Genomic DNA, 19663 nt, shown 5'->3' on the forward strand with positions numbered 1-19663 from the left:
ACAGAATTAAAATAGTAAAATGGCCATTTTGCCAAAAGCAATCTATAGATTCAATGAAATCCCCGTCAAAATTCCTACTCGATTCTTTATAGAGAGAAAGAGCAATTTTCAAATTCATTTGTAATAAAAAAAACCCAGGATAGTGAAAACTATACTCAACAATAAATGAACTTTTATGGAAACACCATCCCTCACCTCAAGCAGTATTACAGAGCAATATTCATAAAAACTGTATGGTATTAGTACAGAGACAGGCAGATAGATCAGTGGAACAGAATAGAAGACCCAGTAATGAAACCACACACCTATGGTCACTTGATATTTTAAAAGGAGATAAATGCAAGAAAGATAACATTTTCAACAAATGGTGCTGGTTCAACTGCAGGTTGGCATGTAGAAGAATTCAAATCTATCCATTCTTATCACCCTATACAAAGCTTATGTCCAAGTGGATCAAGGACCTTAACATTAAAGCAGATGTACTCAAACTAATAGAAAAAAGTGGGGAAGAGTCTTAAGCACATGGGCACTGGGGAAAATTTCCTGAACAAAACACCAATGACTCATGCTTTAAGATCAAGAATGACAAATGGGACCTCATAAAATTTCAAAGCTTCTGTAAGGCAAAGGACACTGTCCTTAAGACAGAATGGCAACCAACAAACTGGGAAAATATCTTTAACAAACTTACATCTGATAGACAGCTAATATTTAAAACATACAAAGAACTCAAGAAGTTAGACTCCAGAGAGAAATAACCCTATTAAAATGTGGTACACAGCTAAACAAAACATTCTCAGCTGAGGAATACTGAATGGCTGAAAAGCATCTAAAGAACTGCCTGAGGATCCAGCTATACCTCTCTTGGGCATATACCCAAAAGATGCCCCAACATATAAAAAAGACACGTGCTCCACTATGTTCATCGCAGCCTTATTTATAATAGCCAGAAGCTGGAAAGAACCCAAATGCCCTTCAACAGAGGAATGGATACAGAAAATGTGGTACATCTACACAATGGAATATTACTCAGCTATCAAAAACAATGACTTTGTGAAATTCGTAGGCAAATGGTTGGAACTGGAAACTATCATCCTGAGTGAGCTAACCCAATCACAGAAAGACACACATGGTATGCACTCATTGATAAGTGGCTATTAGCCCAAATGCTTGAATTACCCTAGATGCCTAGAACAAATGAAACTCAAGACGGATGATCAAAATGTGAATGCTTCACTCCTTCTTTAAAAGGGGAACAAGAATACCCTTGGCAGGGAAGAGAGAGGCAAAGATTAAAACAGAGACTGAAGGGACACCCATTCAGAGCCTGCCCCACATGTGGCCCATATATATACAGCCACCCAATTAGACAAGATGGATGAAGCAAAGAAGTGCAGAAGTGTAGATCGCTCCTGAGAGACACAGCCAGAATACAGCAAATACAGAGGCGAATGCCAGCAGCAAACCACTGAACTGAGAATAGGACCCCCATTGAAGGAATCAGAGAAAGAACTGGAAGAGCTTGAAGGGGCTCGAGACCCCATATGTACAACAATGCCAAGCAACCAGAGCTTCCAGGACTAAGACACTACCTAAAGACTATACATGGACTGACCCTGGACTCTGACCTCATAGGTAGCAAATGAATATCCTAGTAAGAGCACCAGTGGAAGGGGAAGCCCTGGGTCCTGCTAACACTGAACCCATAGGGAACTAGACTCTTGGGGAGAGGGAAGCAATGGGGGGAGGGTTGGGAGGGGAAGACCCATAAGGAAGGGGGGGGAGGGGGATGTTTGCCCGGAAACCGGGAAAGGGAATAACACTCGAAATGTATATAAGAAATATTCAAGTTAATAAAAAAATAAATAAAAAGAGATATTAAAAAAAGGAATCAGAAAAAAAAAAAAGAAATGTTCAACATCCTTAGTCACCAGGGAAATGCAAACCAAAACAACCCTGAGATTTTATCTCATACCAATCAGAATGGCTAAGATAAAAAACTCAGGTGACAGCAGATGCTGGCAAGGATGTGGAGAAAGAGGAACACTCCTCCACTGTTGGTGAAACTGCAAACTGGTACAACCACTCTGGAAATGAGTCTGGAGTTTCCTCAGAAAATTGGATATAGTACTACCTGAGGCGACTACTCTTAAATAGCAGGTGGAGTTAGAGAAACCTTGACTCTCCCTTCGGCAGTGAAAGCTGATAAAACAGAACGAGGGAAGAATTCCTGAGAATGTGCTCATTTCAGTGGAACCAAAAAACAGTGAAGAAAGCCATTCTTTGAATTGTATATCAGAACAAGAGAGGAGGGAATGTGTAAATAAAAGAAAAAAATTATCTCATTGGATAAACAGAAACATATGCAAATGCTAATATTGTGTATATCACAGCATCTACAATACCAACTAAGTAAACAACAAGCAGGAGTGGTAGCAAACATTACTGGACATGTCTACTGCATATCACAATGGTTGTTGGCTGTCATCTATTAATCAAATGCCATTATTTCTAGCAGTATACATTGTACACCTGTAATGTTGAGGAAGTTAAAGACATGGGCATCATAATCAAGAAAAATAATGGAATTGCTGTTCATGTTCGTGACAAGCTGGTGCACCACCAATTTTTTGCTACTATAGAGTAGCAAACATCAGAGGAATAGAGGTAGCTGAGGAAGAAATGTGTGAATCTGGTTGTCCATTCTATTCAAATTGATCAATCCAAAATTGTCAATTGAAATAATTAGATGGAAATGAGGAAAAATGTAAACACTTTAACCATAGTTATTTGTAATTCCCAAGAAACAGAACTCAGTGGCTGAACGATTCTCAACAGCATCCTTCTGTTTCTATAAAGTGTTTCCAAATAAGGAAGATAATGATTAACTAGACATTATTTTTGCATGTTTGATTACTATGTTGGATACTAATATTAATTCTATGGTAATGTCTTCAGAAATATAGACCATGCTATTTAAAAGAGCACATTTAATAAAATATGTCTAATGAAAATTGATTGACACACTTTGGTCCTACAAAGTACATAGTTCAGCAAACAAATTCATCTTGCTCAGTTACCCATCATCGCACATTCTTGAACCAGTCTCTGGGTTCAGAGTTACAATGATTTGAAAATAATTTCAATATTTGCCAGAAAAGTCAGAAGATAGAAGACCAAAGAAATCCTGTTTGATGAAAGATCATATTCATTGACTCATGAAATATTAATTTAGCACCATTTGTGATATTTCATATAAATTAGTAAATAAAAATAATTTGATAAAATTTAATATCAAAGTTTTACTAAAAGGTCAAATGGGATTTAGAGATACCTGCTACTTGGAGCCATTGTTGAGCAGAAATTTCATAATTATATCATAAATTGCATCTCAAAAGTGAAAAATACATTACTGAAAAAGTAGAAGGCTGAATATAAGCAGAGTACGAGACTTAAACTGGAAGTTTAAGGACTAAAGCTAGCCTAGCCGCATGTAATATTAGACATGTGTGCTTGCCAACATATAATCTCAGAACGGAAGAGGTGGAGCCTGAATCCCCTGTAAAAGAAGGGCAGTGATATAATGAAGATAGTGAGCCTCATGTTCAGTGAGAAACTCTACTTAATATATCATGGGGAATGGAAATTTATATCCTTAACATTCGGCCATATGCACTTGTAATCACATGTGCACCATATCCATAAGAACATGCATGCATATACATTTATGAAAAGTAACAAAACAATAGATTCATGTATAAGGTGGAATATCATTAGGATTCTTTTTTGTTTTTAAATTTTTAATCTTGCAGTGGGGTCTCAAGATAGTAAATACAAAAAGACAGAAGGTAGCACATATATAAATAATTTATACTTTATAATTTTATATGTAAAAAGGATGAAGTACAGCTTGTGAACAACAGTTTATTCTTTTGATTAGTCATTCCTTAAGCAAGGATAAAGTAAAAGATAGCATACAAAAGGATAGTTATATCATTAACCCTGGTAACATTGTCTTTGACTATATAGTAATAAAATAATACTCATACCCAGTTACTAGTGAACAGGAAAGGATGATCTATTCTAAAGAACTGGCGATGAATACACGCGAAGTCAAAAGACTATTATTTTTAATTTATGTTTCAGTCACAACTTCATGAATTGGAGTTTCAAATGTGTGAATTAACAGACATGATGCTTACAACCAGATCATCTTGTTGAATGTGGCATTAACATTTTAAGCAACTTATTTACTTCACAGGCAATTCACCTAAAATGAGGGGACACATGGAGGTCAAGTTGATTTTTTTAAATACTACAACAGAAGTAAATACAGGTTAATTGCATAGAATTAGCAAAAGTTAAGCTTTTCTTTATATTTCAATGTATTTCAAATAATGCCTTCTGCCATGTGACTGATTTAAGATTTAGAGTTAGCATACAAAATAAGAAATACTAGTTACCTTATATTCAGCAACAAAATATTTATCATGGCCCAAAAGTCACTAGTCTATGGTCTATTCAGTGCCAGAATCAGTTATGGTTAGAACCTACTATCTGGTTCAGAAGCAGGGATTCCACTATCTTTACAGAGTAGAAAGGTCATGTAGAGGTCCAACTATGTGTTGTGAGGAAAAGCACAATTTCTAAAGGTTCAACATTTATGACTTAATCACTTCTCAAGAACTTCAGCTCCTAATAGCATCTTTTTGAGGGTTGTAATTTCAAGATAGAAGGGACAAACCAAAAGCATATTGACAGAGTCTATTGCGGAAAGATAAATGGTTAATTGCAAAAACATTTCCCAGAGGTACACATTCAAAACACATTTTATCTTTTAATTTATCATTTTATTTTATCTTTATTCTATGAAGAATCTTTCATAGGGTTTTTCTTCCTAGTGTCTTGTTACCCCATTTTATGTTCCAAAGAGAAAACAAAGAACACTTCTTGGCCTTTATTTTTATAGCAAAATATTGATATGGGGGAATATTTAAGACTTTGTCCTATAAAGTCTGAAATAATACATGGCATTTTGCTTCTTTGATCAATGTAAAATGAACAATGTCCTTCTGTCTTAGACTCTCCAAATGTTATATGCCTTCTTCCAAGAAAGTACTTAAGCTCTAAAAAGTATTGAACAAACTGAGGTGCAAAATAATATGGAAATATATGCTAATTTCTTCCAGTAAAATTGATATCTTTATTATTATTTGAAGCATAAGTGTCCACAGTCATTTCATATATTATACTAAATGTATTTGTCTGTGCATGTTGTGTGTATGCATGTTTTATAATACATCCTCCAGTCATTCTATCAGCATGTAGTATATACAAAAATGTTGTTATCTTGTGTCCCATTTTTTTTGGCATTCTTTTCCCAAAATATGATGAAAGTTTTAAATTGCAGAAAAGAAAACTTAGATCTAAACTAAAGAAAAGAAAAAAGTTAATTTGGTAATTTGAAGTTATTTAAGTAAAGAAAGAGTAACATTAAATAAGAACAGAAGAAACAAAAATAAAACAGAACCTATATTCAGAGAAACATATGGAAATGATGAAACAGAAAAGCTGTATTAGAGAAATGATACATATTTGATAGGGGAAAGTTCTATCACACAGAGAGAAGCTGGATAACAGTGATATAGAACCACTCTAATCTCTCAAGAGCTTTTATATAAGGGACATTGTCCTGTTTTCAAGTAATAAAGATGATCAGACAATTAGGTGCAGATATTTATGCATTAAAAAATCTGCCTCCCAAAAAATCTGCTGATGCCGCCACTACTATATGACACTGAGAGTGTCAGCAATGGCAGAACCAGTGTCATTGATTTTAGCATGATAATCAGGTAAGACTTCTGTGGTTTCTCAATGCCATAGATCTATTTACCTCAATCTCTCTCTAGTTCTCAGAGCTTCAATCTATAATGTGTTTATCTCTCCAACATGCATAATTTTACTTACCTAGTTAATAAAACCTTTCTCCTGCATACTCAATTTAAGTAATTTCCTCTTGAAGATATTTTGTATATTATCTATTTCAGGATTGTTTTGAAGTATGTTATAAATTTTTGAGGTTCAACTGAAAACAGTTGCTTCCACAAGAAAACAAATTTATTATAAAGTGAACTATGAAATTTGCCTTAAAATGTTATATAATAGGTAAGATGAAATAGTGAATGCTCATTAAAAAGAATACTCAAAGCTATGACAAAAACAATTAAGTAGTCAATTAAATAATCAGGAAAATTTTTAGTCATGAATTCTATGTAATAGTATTAGACTTATACTGAAATGTCATATTTTGAAGTCAATTTTATTTATTTTATTTTGTGTTACAACAAAAGCACATTTCAGTGTCTTAAACTATAAATCACAGCCATCTTCTAAGGCATCATTGTAATTTTCCAGAAAATAGCAAACATATTTGTGAATGAATATGCATATGTTATACAATTTTTTAGAACCATATTTTCATTTTAAGTTTTTTCAGTGCCTGTTTCACATCCTTGTTCCTTAGGCTATAAATCAGAGGATTCAGCATGGGAATCACAAGAGTATAAAACAATGAGGTTATTTTGTCTTGATCCAGAGAATATGAAGAACTTGGTCGAAAATACATGAAGAGTACAGTTCCTTGGAAAATGGCAACTGCGGTAAGATGGGAGGTGCAGGTAGAGAAAGCTTTGAACCTCCCCTCAGTAGAACTGATCTTTAGTACTGATAAAATGATGTAACAATAAGAGATCAGAACTCCTGAGATGGTACTTAGTTCAATAAAACCAAAAACAGTAAATAAGGCAAGTTCATTGACTTGTATGTCAGAGCAGGAGAGCATGTAAAGTGGAGGTAAATCACAAAAGAAGTGGTTGATCTCATTAGAACCACAGAAACATAAACGGAATGCCAAGGTTGTATGGATCAAACCATCTGTTGTTGCAATCAGGTAAACCCCAACCATAAGCATGGAACACACCGTGTTGGACATGTTCACTGTGTAGAGCAATGGATTGCTGATGGCCTGGTATCTATCAAAGGCCATTACTGCCAGTAGCAGACATTCAGAATCTGCAAAGACACAGAATGTCAAGAACTGCAAAGCACAACCAACAAAGGGAATTGATTTATCGTGAGCTAAGAGATCCACTAGCATCTTGGGTCCAATTGCTGTACAATAGCAGAAGTCACAGAAGGAGAGATTGGTGAGAAAGAAGTACATGGGTGTGTGGAGCTGAGCATCCACTTTAATTAAAATTATCATTCCAAGATTGGCAAGAAGTGCAATGAGATAAACAAGTAGGAATGTGATGAACAGGGCCACTTTTGTATCATGGTTATTGGTAATTCCTGAGAAAATGAATTCATTCACAGAGGAGCAATTTCCCCTATCCATTCTTCTTCTTATGTATAATTTAAAAGATAATTTCAAAGTGGGCTTGATGAATTATTAGTTATCTCTAAAATGTAAGAAAAAGAAAACAATAACAATTAATTTCCTGGGCTGTTTTTTCCCTAATAAATCTATCCAGTCACATTACCCTTTAAGTAGACCTTTATGATATCGATCATAATAAAATACATCTTATAGTCTGAGAGTTCAGTTGTTATGTGTAAAAGCCACACATCATTGTGAAAAATATAACATCTTATATTTTTAACATTTTAAACCAGTCTTCCCTTTGCAAAAGCACTGATTTATTGATTCATTTTCAATGTTTGTGGACAAACATAAATCATACAAGAATTAGGCTATACAATAAAATATTAGACTTTTTTCATGTTTAAAACAAAGCATTCAATTGAAGAAAATATTAAATATAGGTATTCTGATTCTTCAAATTCATGACTGGATGAAAGAATATTCATTTCAAATGCAATGGAAGTCTCTGGCACTGTTTGGTAAATCTTAAAATTGTTTTATTCTGATACTATGTACCCTGTTATCATTCAGTAACAAGGAAGCAGATCAGATTTTAACTAAGAATATGCTTTATTTTCAGTCTATGTCTGCTCCAAAGAGTGTTCTAGAGATAAAATAATAGAATATGATCACTCAGGAGACATATTAAAATTGGATAATGTGTAAATTAACACACTAACACACATGTCTTGGCCTTGTATAAAATTTATAAGTCAAATATAAATTTAAATTTGAAAAAAGATTAAAGATACATGAATCTTCGTGTGTGTGTGTGTGTGTGTGTGTGTGTGTTTGTGTGTTTGTCTTTTATATATAATGGATTTTCATCCTTAAATTTGGACCAATAAATGAAATATAGGGAGTGGGAAATAGGGATAGATATTCCTTGAACATCATTTTTATTAGTTTACCTTAATAAGTATTATTTGTAGCTTACATGGTATACAAGTGAAGCTGTGTCATCATGTACTGTTAAGTATAAGGTAATACCTAGTAAAAAAGTAATCATCAATAGAGAACAATAACAACAACTTCAGTTAATGTATATATTTATTGGTGGTCTAACAAGGAAGCGGTTGCTTGTTAACCTATATTAAAATAAATTAATAGCCATTTGAATAATTCTAATAGTTTTATTCAAAGTCTTCTACTTTGGAGAACAAACTTTCATCTATTTATTACTCTTCAGATTTTGCTAATATAAATAATAAGAAATTGGTTCATCTATGGTTTTTATCCACCCTCCCACAAATCAATTTATTTAGCCTGTGCTTTTAATTGCTGAAAATCAGTAACCTACCTTAGCTGAACAGTTCAATGGTGAGTGAATGCTAGTTGGCAATTTTTCATGTCAGTGAAAATTTGGTGTCTATATCACTGAAGCTCTTCCCCTAAGGCTTTTATGCAAAGAAAATATTTAATTTATTATTTTCTGGTTCTGTATTTTCCCCAGTGAATATATCAACATTATAGGCAAAGCTTGCACTTTAATTTTGATGACAACCAATTAATCTCTGTCAGGATGAAAAGAGAAAATTAATTTGACACTCTAAAATATATTTATAAAAGCAAAATATGTACTAAAAATCTGTATTCCAAACTGAAATTAATTAAACCAAAATTTTTGCTTAAAAATTATAAATATCCTTCTAGTATTTATTTCATTGTGATCCATCATCATAAATTCCATATTGGATTGTTACTTACTTGAAATGATCAAGTTTTGAGATATAATTCATATAAAATATAACATAATCACTAGTTTGATTTTTCTATTCTTAAATTATATCTTGACTTCTCTGTACTTCCAGACATTCATTTCATTAATATAAAGCATATGTGTTTAGTGTTCATGAAATATATTACTTCCCTCAGTCCTTAGGAAATTATAAAATATTTCTGATTCTTTGGAATTTATTTGTATATATTATAAGAATATATAATATATGATATATTAGTGTAACTAAATCTGTATATTTGTAAGCAATACATATTTGTATATATTATATTTATATGTTACTGTAGTTGTATATAACATCATTTGTATATAACAAAGAGTTTTATATCATACAATGCATTTGTTGTCTTTACTGCTTACTATACTTTACTACTTTCATATACTGTGGACTGAAAAGCTACTGAGTTCTTGGACCTTTATGTTTTTAGACTGTTATTGTTACAGTATCTGGACCATAGCCCATGAGCCATTCTTATAAATCCCTTTGGTATAAATGTATATATACATTCTAAATATTCTCTTTCTCTACATAACCCTGACTAGTTCAAGGAAGGTAGTCAGTACAGAAAAAACAGTATGGATGAGGAACAAATAACACAAAAGATGTCTAAAAACCGATAAACCTTATTTTATATTTACCTATATTTACATATTACATACAATATTTATTATGTATGCATATTATATATACCAGACATGAGAAAACTCCATTTGAGTAGTTGGTCAGGAGAGACGAGGCTCCCAATGCAATAAGCCATGGATATTATCCTGGTTTCTTCTAAGACATTGAGATAAATCACATATTGCTAAATACACTTTACACTTAAGACTCAGGACTTAGAAAATTCTAGCTGTATCTGACTTAAATGCCTCCACCTTGAGAACAAGATTTCATATTACCATACTCTGCTATGCTATACATTAAGGGTGGAAAGAATCCAAAGCTCTGCCTAGTTAAGATTCCTATTTGCCCCAACAATGACCAGCATACCACTACAATGGTGCAATAGTTACACTTTCATCTAGCATGACCACCAGGTATATGATTGGATTTAAGCCGATTCACCAATAGGGAAATCATGCCTTAAAGTGGAAACCAAACCAAATACTCATGGTTAGTGAGGCATAAGTCTCAGAGGAGAAACTGTTAATGTCAATTTCCAAAAGTAGTTATGTTGTTACTCAATGCTTACTCTCATGTTAACAGATATGTCGTTCTTTCTTGTCATCAAAGAAGCTATGCTTGCACCAGAATAAAGACTATAAAGGAAAGTTATAAATAGTAAAAATGTATAGAAAAACTTACTGTAGGCTGTTCTGCCCAAGAAAATACAATACAACCTGAACACTTAAAGCTTAAGGAACATAGTGTAAAGGGAGAAGAAAGAGCTAGAGAACCAAGATATCTACTGTAAGATTGTGTTTTCTACATATGACAGGAGAGATATCCCCATGAAATCTCAACAATGTGGCTGCTTAAATGATTCAAATAAAAGCAACACAAACTGGCATACAATAGTGAATACAGAAAAACCACACTTGATATGCACTCATTAATAAGTGAATATTAGTCCAAATGTTCAAATTAACTTAGATGCACAGAACACATGAAACTCAAGAAAGAATGACCAAAATGTGAATGCTTCTCTCCTTCTTTAAAAGAGGAACAAGAATACACTTTGGAGGGAATAGGGATGCAAAGTTTAGAACAGAGGCTGAAGGAAACCAATTCAGAGCCTGCCTCATATGTGGCCCATAAATAAACAGCCACCAAACTAGATAATATCGATGAAGCAAGAAGTGGAGGCTGACAGGAAACAGATGTAGATCTATTCTGAGAAACATAGCCAGAATAAAGCTAATTAATACATAGGCGATTGCCAGCAGCAAACCACTAAACTGAGAATGGGACCTTCGTTGAAGGAATCAGAGAAAGGACAGAAAGAGCTTGAAGGGGCTTGAGACCCCATACGAACAACATGCTAACCAACCAGAGGTTCCAGGGATTAAGCCACTACCCAAAGACTATACATGGACTCACCCTGGGCTCCAACCTCATAGGTAGCAATTAATAGCCTAGTAAGAGCACCAGTGGAGGGAAGAGGCGGCACAGATCTTCCCGGTTGCTGCCACTGCAGAGAGCCCGTGGGCAGCACCCCGCGAGCGAACTTGAGCCTCGGGACCACAGGTAAGACCAACTTTTCTGCTGCAAGAAAGTGGCCTGGTGATCTCAGGACGCACAGAGGCAGAATTCCTCTAGGACAGGGCACGTCCTGTGTTTACCGGAAGTCCCACACCCGCGGATCCCGGCCCGCAGCAGCTCTCTGCTCCCAAAACCCGTGGGAGAGAGACCTCACCGCCTGGTCAGGTGGGCACTCCTGAGGCTGCAGAGCGGAAGAGACCACCAACACTGCCCACCCCTGCCCACATCCCTGGCCCAAGAGGAAACTGTATAAGGCCTCTGGGCTCCCGTGGGAGAGGGCCCAGGAGAGGCAGGAGCCCTGCCTGAGACACCGCCGGAACCTGAAGGAAACAGACCGGATAAACAGTTCTCTGCACCCAAATCCCGTGGGAGGGAGAGCTAAACCTTCAGAGAGGCAGACACGCCTGCGAAACCAGAAGAGACTGCTCTCTGCACACATTGCTGATTCCAGAGGAAAACACCGGAGGCCATCTGGAACCCTGGTGCACTGAGGCTCCCCGAAGGGGCGACGCAGATCTTCCCGGTTGCTGCCTCCGCAGAGAACCCGTGGGCAGCACCCCGCGAGCGAACTAGAGCCTCGGGACCACAGGTAAGACCAACTTTTCTGCTGCAAGTGACCTGCCTGGTGAACTCAAGACACAGGCCCACAGGAACAGCTGAAGACCTGTAGAGGGGCAAAACTACACACACGAAAGCAGAACACTCTGTCCCCATAACTGGCTGAAAGAAAACAGTAAAACAGGTCTACAGCACTCCTGACACACAGGCTTATAGGACAGTCTAGCCACTGTCAGAATTAGCAGAACAAAGTAACACTAGAGATAATCTGATGGCGAGAGGCAAGCGCAGGAACACAAGCAACAGAAACCAAGACTACATGGCATCATCGGAGCCCAATTCTCCCACCAAAACAAACATGGAATATCCAAACACACCAGAAAAGCAAGATCTAGTTTCAAAATCATATTTGATCATGATGCTGGAGGACTTCAAGAAAGACGTGAAGAACTCCCTTAGAGAACAAGTAGAAGCCTACAGAGAGGAATCGCAAAAATCCCTGAAAGAATTCCAGGAAAACACAGTCAAACAGTTGAAGGAATTAAAAATGGAAATAGAAGCAATCAAGAAAGAACACATGGAAATAACCCTGGATATAGAAAACCAAAAGAAGAGACAAGGAGCTGTAGATACAAGCTTCACCAACAGAATACAAGAGATGGAAGAGAGAATCTCAGGAGCAGAAGATTCCATAGAAATCATTGACTCAACTGTCAAAGATAATGTAAAGCAGAAAAAAGCTACTGGTCCAAAACATACAGGAAATCCAGGACTCAATGAGAAGATCAAACCTAAGGATAATAGGTATAGAAGAGAGTGAAGACTCCCAGCTCAAAGGACCAGTAAATATCTTCAACAAAATCATAGAAGAAAAAAACTTCCCTAACCTAAAGAAAGAGATACCCATAGGCATACAAGAAGCCTACAGAACTCCAAATAGATTGGACCAGAAAAGAAACACCTCCCGTCACATAATAGTCAAAACACTAAACGCACAAAATAAAGAAAGAATATTAAAAGCAGTAAGGGAAAAAGGTCAAGTAATATATAAAGGCAGACCTATCAGAATCACACCAGACTTCTAGCCAAAAACTATGAAGGCCAGAAGATCCTGGACTGATGTCATACAGACCCTAAGAGAACACAAATGCCAGCCCAGGTTACTGTATCCTGCAGCAAAACTCTCAATTAACATAGATGGAGAAACCAAGATATTCCATGACAAAACCAAATTTACACAATATCTTTCTACAAATCCAGCACTACAAAGGATAATAAATGGTAAAGCCCAACATAAGGAGGCAAGCTATACCCAAGAAGAGGCAAGAAACTAATCGTCTTGGCAACAAAACAAAGAGAAGGAAAGCACACAAACACAACCTCACATCCAAATATGAATATAACAGGAAGCAATAATCACTATTCCTTAATATCTCTCAACATCAATGGCCTCAACTCCCCAATAAAAAGACATAGATTAACAAACTGGATACGCAACGAGGACCCTGCATTCTGCTGCCTACAGGAAACACACCTCAGAGACAAAGACAGACACTACCACAGACAGAAACGGCTGGGAAACAACTTTCCAAGCAAATGGTCAGAAGAAGCAAGCTGGAGTAGCCATTCTAATATCAAATAAAATCAATTTCCAACTAAAAGTCATCAAAAAAGATAAGGAAGGACACTTTATATTCATCAAAGGAAAAATCCACCAAGATGAACTCTCAATCCTAAATATCTATGCCCCAAATACAAGGGCACCTACACACGTAAAAGAAACCTTACTAAAGCTCAAAACACACATTGCACCTCACACAATAATAGTAGGAGATTTCAACACCCCACTCTCATCAATGGACAGATCATGGAAACAGAAATTAAACAGAGACGTAAACAGACTAAGAGAAGTCATGAGCCCAATGGACTTAACGGATATTTATAGAACGTTTTACCCTCAAGCAAAAGGATGTATCTTCTTCTCAGCTCCTCATGGTACTTTCTCCAAAATTGACCATATAATTGGTCAAAAAACGGGCCTCAACAGGTACAGAAAGATAGAAATAAACCCATGCCTGCTAACAGACCACCCAGGCCTAAAAATGGGCTTCAAAAACAATAAGGGAAGAATGCCCACATATACGTGGAAATTGAACAATGCTCTACTCAATGATAACCTGTCAAGGAAGAAATAAAGAAAGAAATTAAAAACTTTTTAGAATTTAATGAAAATGAAGGTACAACATACCCAAACTTATGGGACACAATGAAAGCTGTGCTAAGAGGAAAACTCATAGCGCTGATTGCCTGCAGAAAGAAACAGGAAAGAGCATATGTCAGCAGCTTGACAGAACACCTAATAGCCAGAAGCTGGAAAGAACCCAGATGCCCTTCAACAGAGGAATGGATACAGAAAATGTGGTACATCTACACAACGGAATATTACTCAGCTATCAAAAACAATGACTTGATGAAATTCGTAGGCAAATGGTTGGAACTGAAAATATCATCCTGAGTGAGCTAACCCAATCACAGAAAGACATACATGGTATGCACTCATTGATAAGTGGCTAGCCCAAATGCCTGAATTACCCTAGATGCCTAGAACAAATGAAACTCAAGACGGATGATCAAAATGTGAATGCTTCACTCCTTCTTTAAAAGGGGAACAAGAATACCCCTTGGCAGGGAAGAGAGAGGCAAAGATTAAAACAGAGACTGAAGGAACACCCATTCAGAGCCTGCCCCACATGTGGCCCATATATATACAGCCACCCAATTAGACAAGATGGATGAAGCAAAGAAGCAGAAGTGTAGATCGCCCTGAGAGACACAGCCAGAATACAACAAATACAGAGGCGAATGTCAGCAGCAAACCACTGAACTGAGATTAGGACCCCTTGAAGGAATCAGAGAAAGAACTGAAGAGCTTGAAGGGCCTGAGACCCCATATGTACAACAATGCCAAGCAACCAGAGCTTCCAGGACTAAGCCACTACCTAAAGACTATACATGGACTGACCCTGGACTCTGACCTCATAGGTAGCAATGAATATCCTAGTAAGAGCACCAGTGGAAGGGGAAGCCCTGGGTCCTGCTAAGACTGAACCCCCAGTGAACTAGACTGTTGGGGGGAGGGCGGCAATGGGGGGAGGGGGGGAGGGGAACACCCATAAGGAAGGGAAGGGGGGAGGGTGATGTTTGCCCGGAAACCGGGAAAGGGAATAACACTCGAAATGTATATAAGAAATATTCAAGTTAGTAAAAAAAAAAAAAAAAAAAAAGAGCACCAGTGGAAGGGGAAGCCCTTGGTCCTGCTAAGACTGACCCCCCAGTGAACGTGATTGTTGGGGGGAGGGCGGTAATGGGGGGAGGATGGGAGGGGAACATCCATATAGTGGGGAGAGGGAGGGGTTAGATGTTTGTTCGAAACCGGAAAGAGAATAACATCTAAATGTAAATAAGAAATACTCAAGTTAATAAAAAAGAAAAAAGAAGTTCAGACATAAATCCAATTTCAAATATTATAACATTCCTGCAAATAAAACCTGTCAAACTTTAAAATCAACAAAGTAATAACTGTTAATAAAAGGTATTAGAATTTCAGTTATTTTAATTTATTCTTATTTGTGTACTTATTATTAAACACAGGTTCTCCATATCAACATGTGAATTATTTTTTTTAAGTTCTGTAAAGAATTGTGATAAAATTTTGATAGGTATTGCATTGAATCCATAGATTTGTTTCTGTGTTTTTAAAATATTTAAAATTGTCAATGTGCTGAGGGGGAGAGATTCACTTTCTATTAAGTTTCTGATGTCTGATAGATTGACAATATTCTAATGAAGACCATATATTCAAGAATATATAAGCAGAACAAAGTTATTTTTAAGGGGGAATAAATTAACCGATATAGAAGAAAGAATGGATTTCAGAGAAGTAGGTTGAATGTACAAACACACAATCACAAACACACACACACACACACACACACGCACACACAGGAATCAACAAACATTTCTCCTTGATATCTTTCAACAACAATGGTCTTAATTCTCTAATAAAACGAGTCAGAGTAATTAAATGGATGTGAAAAGAGGATCCACCTTTCTGCAACACTCAAAACCACATATTAATATTAAGTATAGGGTTGGAACAAAATTATTAAAAGCAATAGACCAAAGGAAAAAGGCTGATGTATTTTAGTAGTTGACAAAATTGATTTCAAACTAATTCTCATGTGAAGAGTTACGGAAGATCTTACACCTCATATTCATCAAAGGAAAATACTTTAGAATGGTGTTAAAATTTTTAACATCTTAACCAAATGCAAAGACTCACAGTATATAAAAAATGCTACTACAGCTTAAACCACATATTGACACTTGCAAACTGGTAATTGGAGATCTCCATATATCCCATTAAATAAACAAGAAGAGTTTCTGCTGCCTATATATTTTTGGATATTTGACTTGGATTTGATTTGGATCATTGGAACATGATCAATCTACCATGTACTAAAAACTTAATGAATTATGAATCTCTCTCTCTCTCCCAGAACACAGACATCTAAAACATTTTAAAACAATATAGAAGACTAAGACGAATGCAATATTTTTCAAGAATATTTATTCATATCAGTATGCAATGAAAACCTGTTTATAATGACTTCAATAAAATTGAGGAAAGGAATGAAAGAACATAAGTGTAACTATCAACAAAAGTTTTAGTCCAAAGAAGCTCAAAGCTGTAAATAATATATTTTATGGAATAAATTTATGTGATTTTAAATAATAAATAGTATTATCTCATTGATTAAGCAGCAAAGTAATTACTTTGTTGTCGCTAATGACTAAAACAATTAGCAAAATAAGTAATCAATTGTACATTTTTAAAATACAAACTTTTGTCTGTAATTGGGATAAGAGAAGCTAGAATCTAATAGAATATTTTAATTATTCGAAAACTGAAATCAGGAGAGATGATCTTCCCCAGGGAAGAACATATGAACAATTTGTGGCAAGTGGCAAATTATTATCCGTGAAAACATACATACAAGTGCACTATACTAACAGAAATATTATGTTCAGAAATATATACATATGTCCATGTAGTTAGGCAATGAGAAAATAGTGAAAAAAAATCAGGCCATGAATTTGAAGGAGAGTATGGAGAGTTACATGGGATGGTTTAAAAATAGGAATGTGAAGGGAATAATGGAGTTATAATCTTAAAATTAAGACCAAGTGAAATGAGTGAACATTGGTGATAGAAAGTATTTCAATGTGTGATTCCTAATAGACAGCATTTTCATAAAGCAAATCTAAATCATTAACTTACATACAGTATAATACCATATATCTGTTTTATAGAGCTTTCCAAGTAAAAAGTAAGGGTTAATTGTAAGGACTTGAATGTTGATGTCATAAAAAGCTAAAGCATTGAGAAGAGATTTTTTTCTTCTTCATTCTAATTTACCTAAAACTAATTGAATAGATTTTGAAATGTTAACTTTTCTTTAGCTGTTCAATGGGAGTACAGAACATTTGTATGAAAGTGTAGAAAACCAATATAAATGGCATAATTTTCAATATCAGGTTTAAAACATAACACATATTTACTAAAAACTAATATGTGATTGATAATATATTTATTAAAATAGGAGTTTTTAGAAAATGAGTAAATACATATTAAATTGAAAATGCATTTTCCTTTTTTTATGTATTTATATTGGTTATTTTATTTCTCTACATTTCAACTGTCATCTCCCTTCCCAGCTTTCCCTCCATAAGACCCTATCCCTTTCTCCCTCAGCTTGCCTCTATTAGGGTGCTCCCTCACCTGCCCATCCCCTCCTGCCTCTGTGGCCTAGTGTCCCCCTATCTTGTGTCATCATTCCTAAAAATGACCAACGCATTCCCCTTTCAGTGATGACAAATAAGATAATCCAGCTAGAGCTATGGGTGCCCACTGAGTACTCCTTGGTTGTTGGTTTAATTTTCAGGAGCACTGGGGGATCTGGTTGTTGATATTGTTGTTCTTGCTATGAGGTTGCAAACCTCTTCAATTCCTTGCCCTAACTTTTCCATTGGGTCCATGTCCTCAGTCCAATGTGTGGTTGTGTACATCCGCATCTGTATTGGTCCCGCTCTGGCAGAGTCTTTCAGGGGAAAATGCATTCTAGTGTTATTATATTGAATGACGGTGCAGTTTTGAGCCGATGAGCCTCTTCACTGTGTCCTTTACATCTTTGTTCCGTAGGCTGTAGATGAGGGGGTTCAGCATGGGAATCAGGACTGTATAGAGCACAGTTGCTACTTTGACTAGGAGCTGTGAGCTCTTTGCATTGGGTACACAGTACAGAAGGAGAATAATCCCATGGAAGATGCTGATAGCAGTCAGGTGGGAAGTGCAGGTGGAGAAGGCTTTTCGGAGTCCACCTTTAGAAGGCATTTTGATGATTGTAACAACTATGAAGACATAGGAGGCCATAGTGATAAGAAGGCTACTACCCTCACTTAATATGGAAATGACTAAGCATGTCATCTGGCTGAAGGAGGGGTCAGAACAGGATACAGAGATGATGGCTGAATACTCACAGCCAAAGTGATTGATGATGCCAGGTTCACAATAAGACAGCTCTAAGAGAGTGTACGTGATTATCACAGCACACAGACCTCCCCACATATAACTTCCAGCTATTAGGAGACCACACAATTGATGAGACATAGCAACAGTATAGAGCAGAGGGTTGCAAACAGCCACGAACCTGTCATAGGCCATCACTGCTAACATGAACATCTCTGTAATCACGCATGCACAGCCAAAGAAAAACTGTGTCATGCAACCTTTTAAGAAAATAGTTCTGTGTTCCACAATCAAGATCTCTAACAATTTTGGTGTAAATACACTAGAATAACATATATCCAAAAATGAAAGATGACTCAGGAAAAAGTACATGGGCGTGTGAAGCTTAGGGTTGATCCTTCTGACCACAATTATGCCGACATTTCCTACCAGAGTAATTGTGTAAATGGTCAGTATCATAAGGAAAAGGGGTGGCTGGAGGTGTGGGTATTCTGAGAAGCCCACCAGAATAAATGTGGTTACAGAACTCTGGTTTATCATTGCATGTACCATGAGCTCCCGGTTACAAAAAAATGAAGAACAGGAAAAAACAAGGAATTTAATCAGTAGAACTGGACAGGTTGGAGTGGTAGATGCCTAGATAAAGCTTGACATAAACAACAAAGACAAACAATGGTATGTATCCATAGCGTCCTTCTTCAGCTTAGATTCTTCACCTCAAACTCTCTATGTTTCTGCAGGATAGATCTGTTCTTAATCTCATATATTCTCATCTGGAATAAAAATAATTTACTATATGAATTGCATATAAATTCAACATGATTATTTCTGATTATTGAAATACTTACTAATAGATGATAATTGCCAAGGGCTCATTCAGATAATGAGATCAGTGCTGTCAGGTTCTCATGTTTGAGAAGAGTCCAGCTAAATGTATATAATATGCCAGAATAATGGAGGAATAAAAACTGGTCTTTAAGTGTTTGAAATAAAAAATAAATCTATGATTCCTTACAACAAAGTTTTGTGTTGTTTGTTTTTCATTTATGAATGTAATCTAGGGCCTTGTGAATGCTGGGTAGGAACATGACATTATAGCTCTACAATATTCTTTTTACTTTTTGGAAAATTTTGAGACAGATTCTTAATTGT

The 19663-nt window shown here is 36.1% G+C and overlaps 2 protein-coding genes across 2 annotated transcripts; both read right to left on the reverse strand.

Moving 5' to 3' along the window:
- Window positions 1–6463: 6463 nt before the first annotated feature.
- LOC116900390 (olfactory receptor 5W2-like) lies at window positions 6464–7402 on the reverse strand. Its single transcript, XM_032902136.1, has one exon. The coding sequence runs from the start codon at window positions 7394–7396 to the stop codon at window positions 6464–6466; it is 933 nt and encodes a 310-aa protein (XP_032758027.1). The 5' UTR covers window positions 7397–7402.
- A 10710-nt stretch (window positions 7403–18112) lies between these two features.
- Window positions 18113–19063, reverse strand: LOC116900392 (olfactory receptor 5D13-like). Its single transcript, XM_032902137.1, has one exon. The coding sequence runs from the start codon at window positions 19061–19063 to the stop codon at window positions 18113–18115; it is 951 nt and encodes a 316-aa protein (XP_032758028.1).
- Window positions 19064–19663: the final 600 nt, after the last annotated feature.

This window comes from Rattus rattus, chromosome 5, assembly GCF_011064425.1.
Source record: "Rattus rattus isolate New Zealand chromosome 5, Rrattus_CSIRO_v1, whole genome shotgun sequence".
Classification (NCBI taxonomy): Eukaryota; Metazoa; Chordata; class Mammalia; order Rodentia; family Muridae; genus Rattus; species Rattus rattus.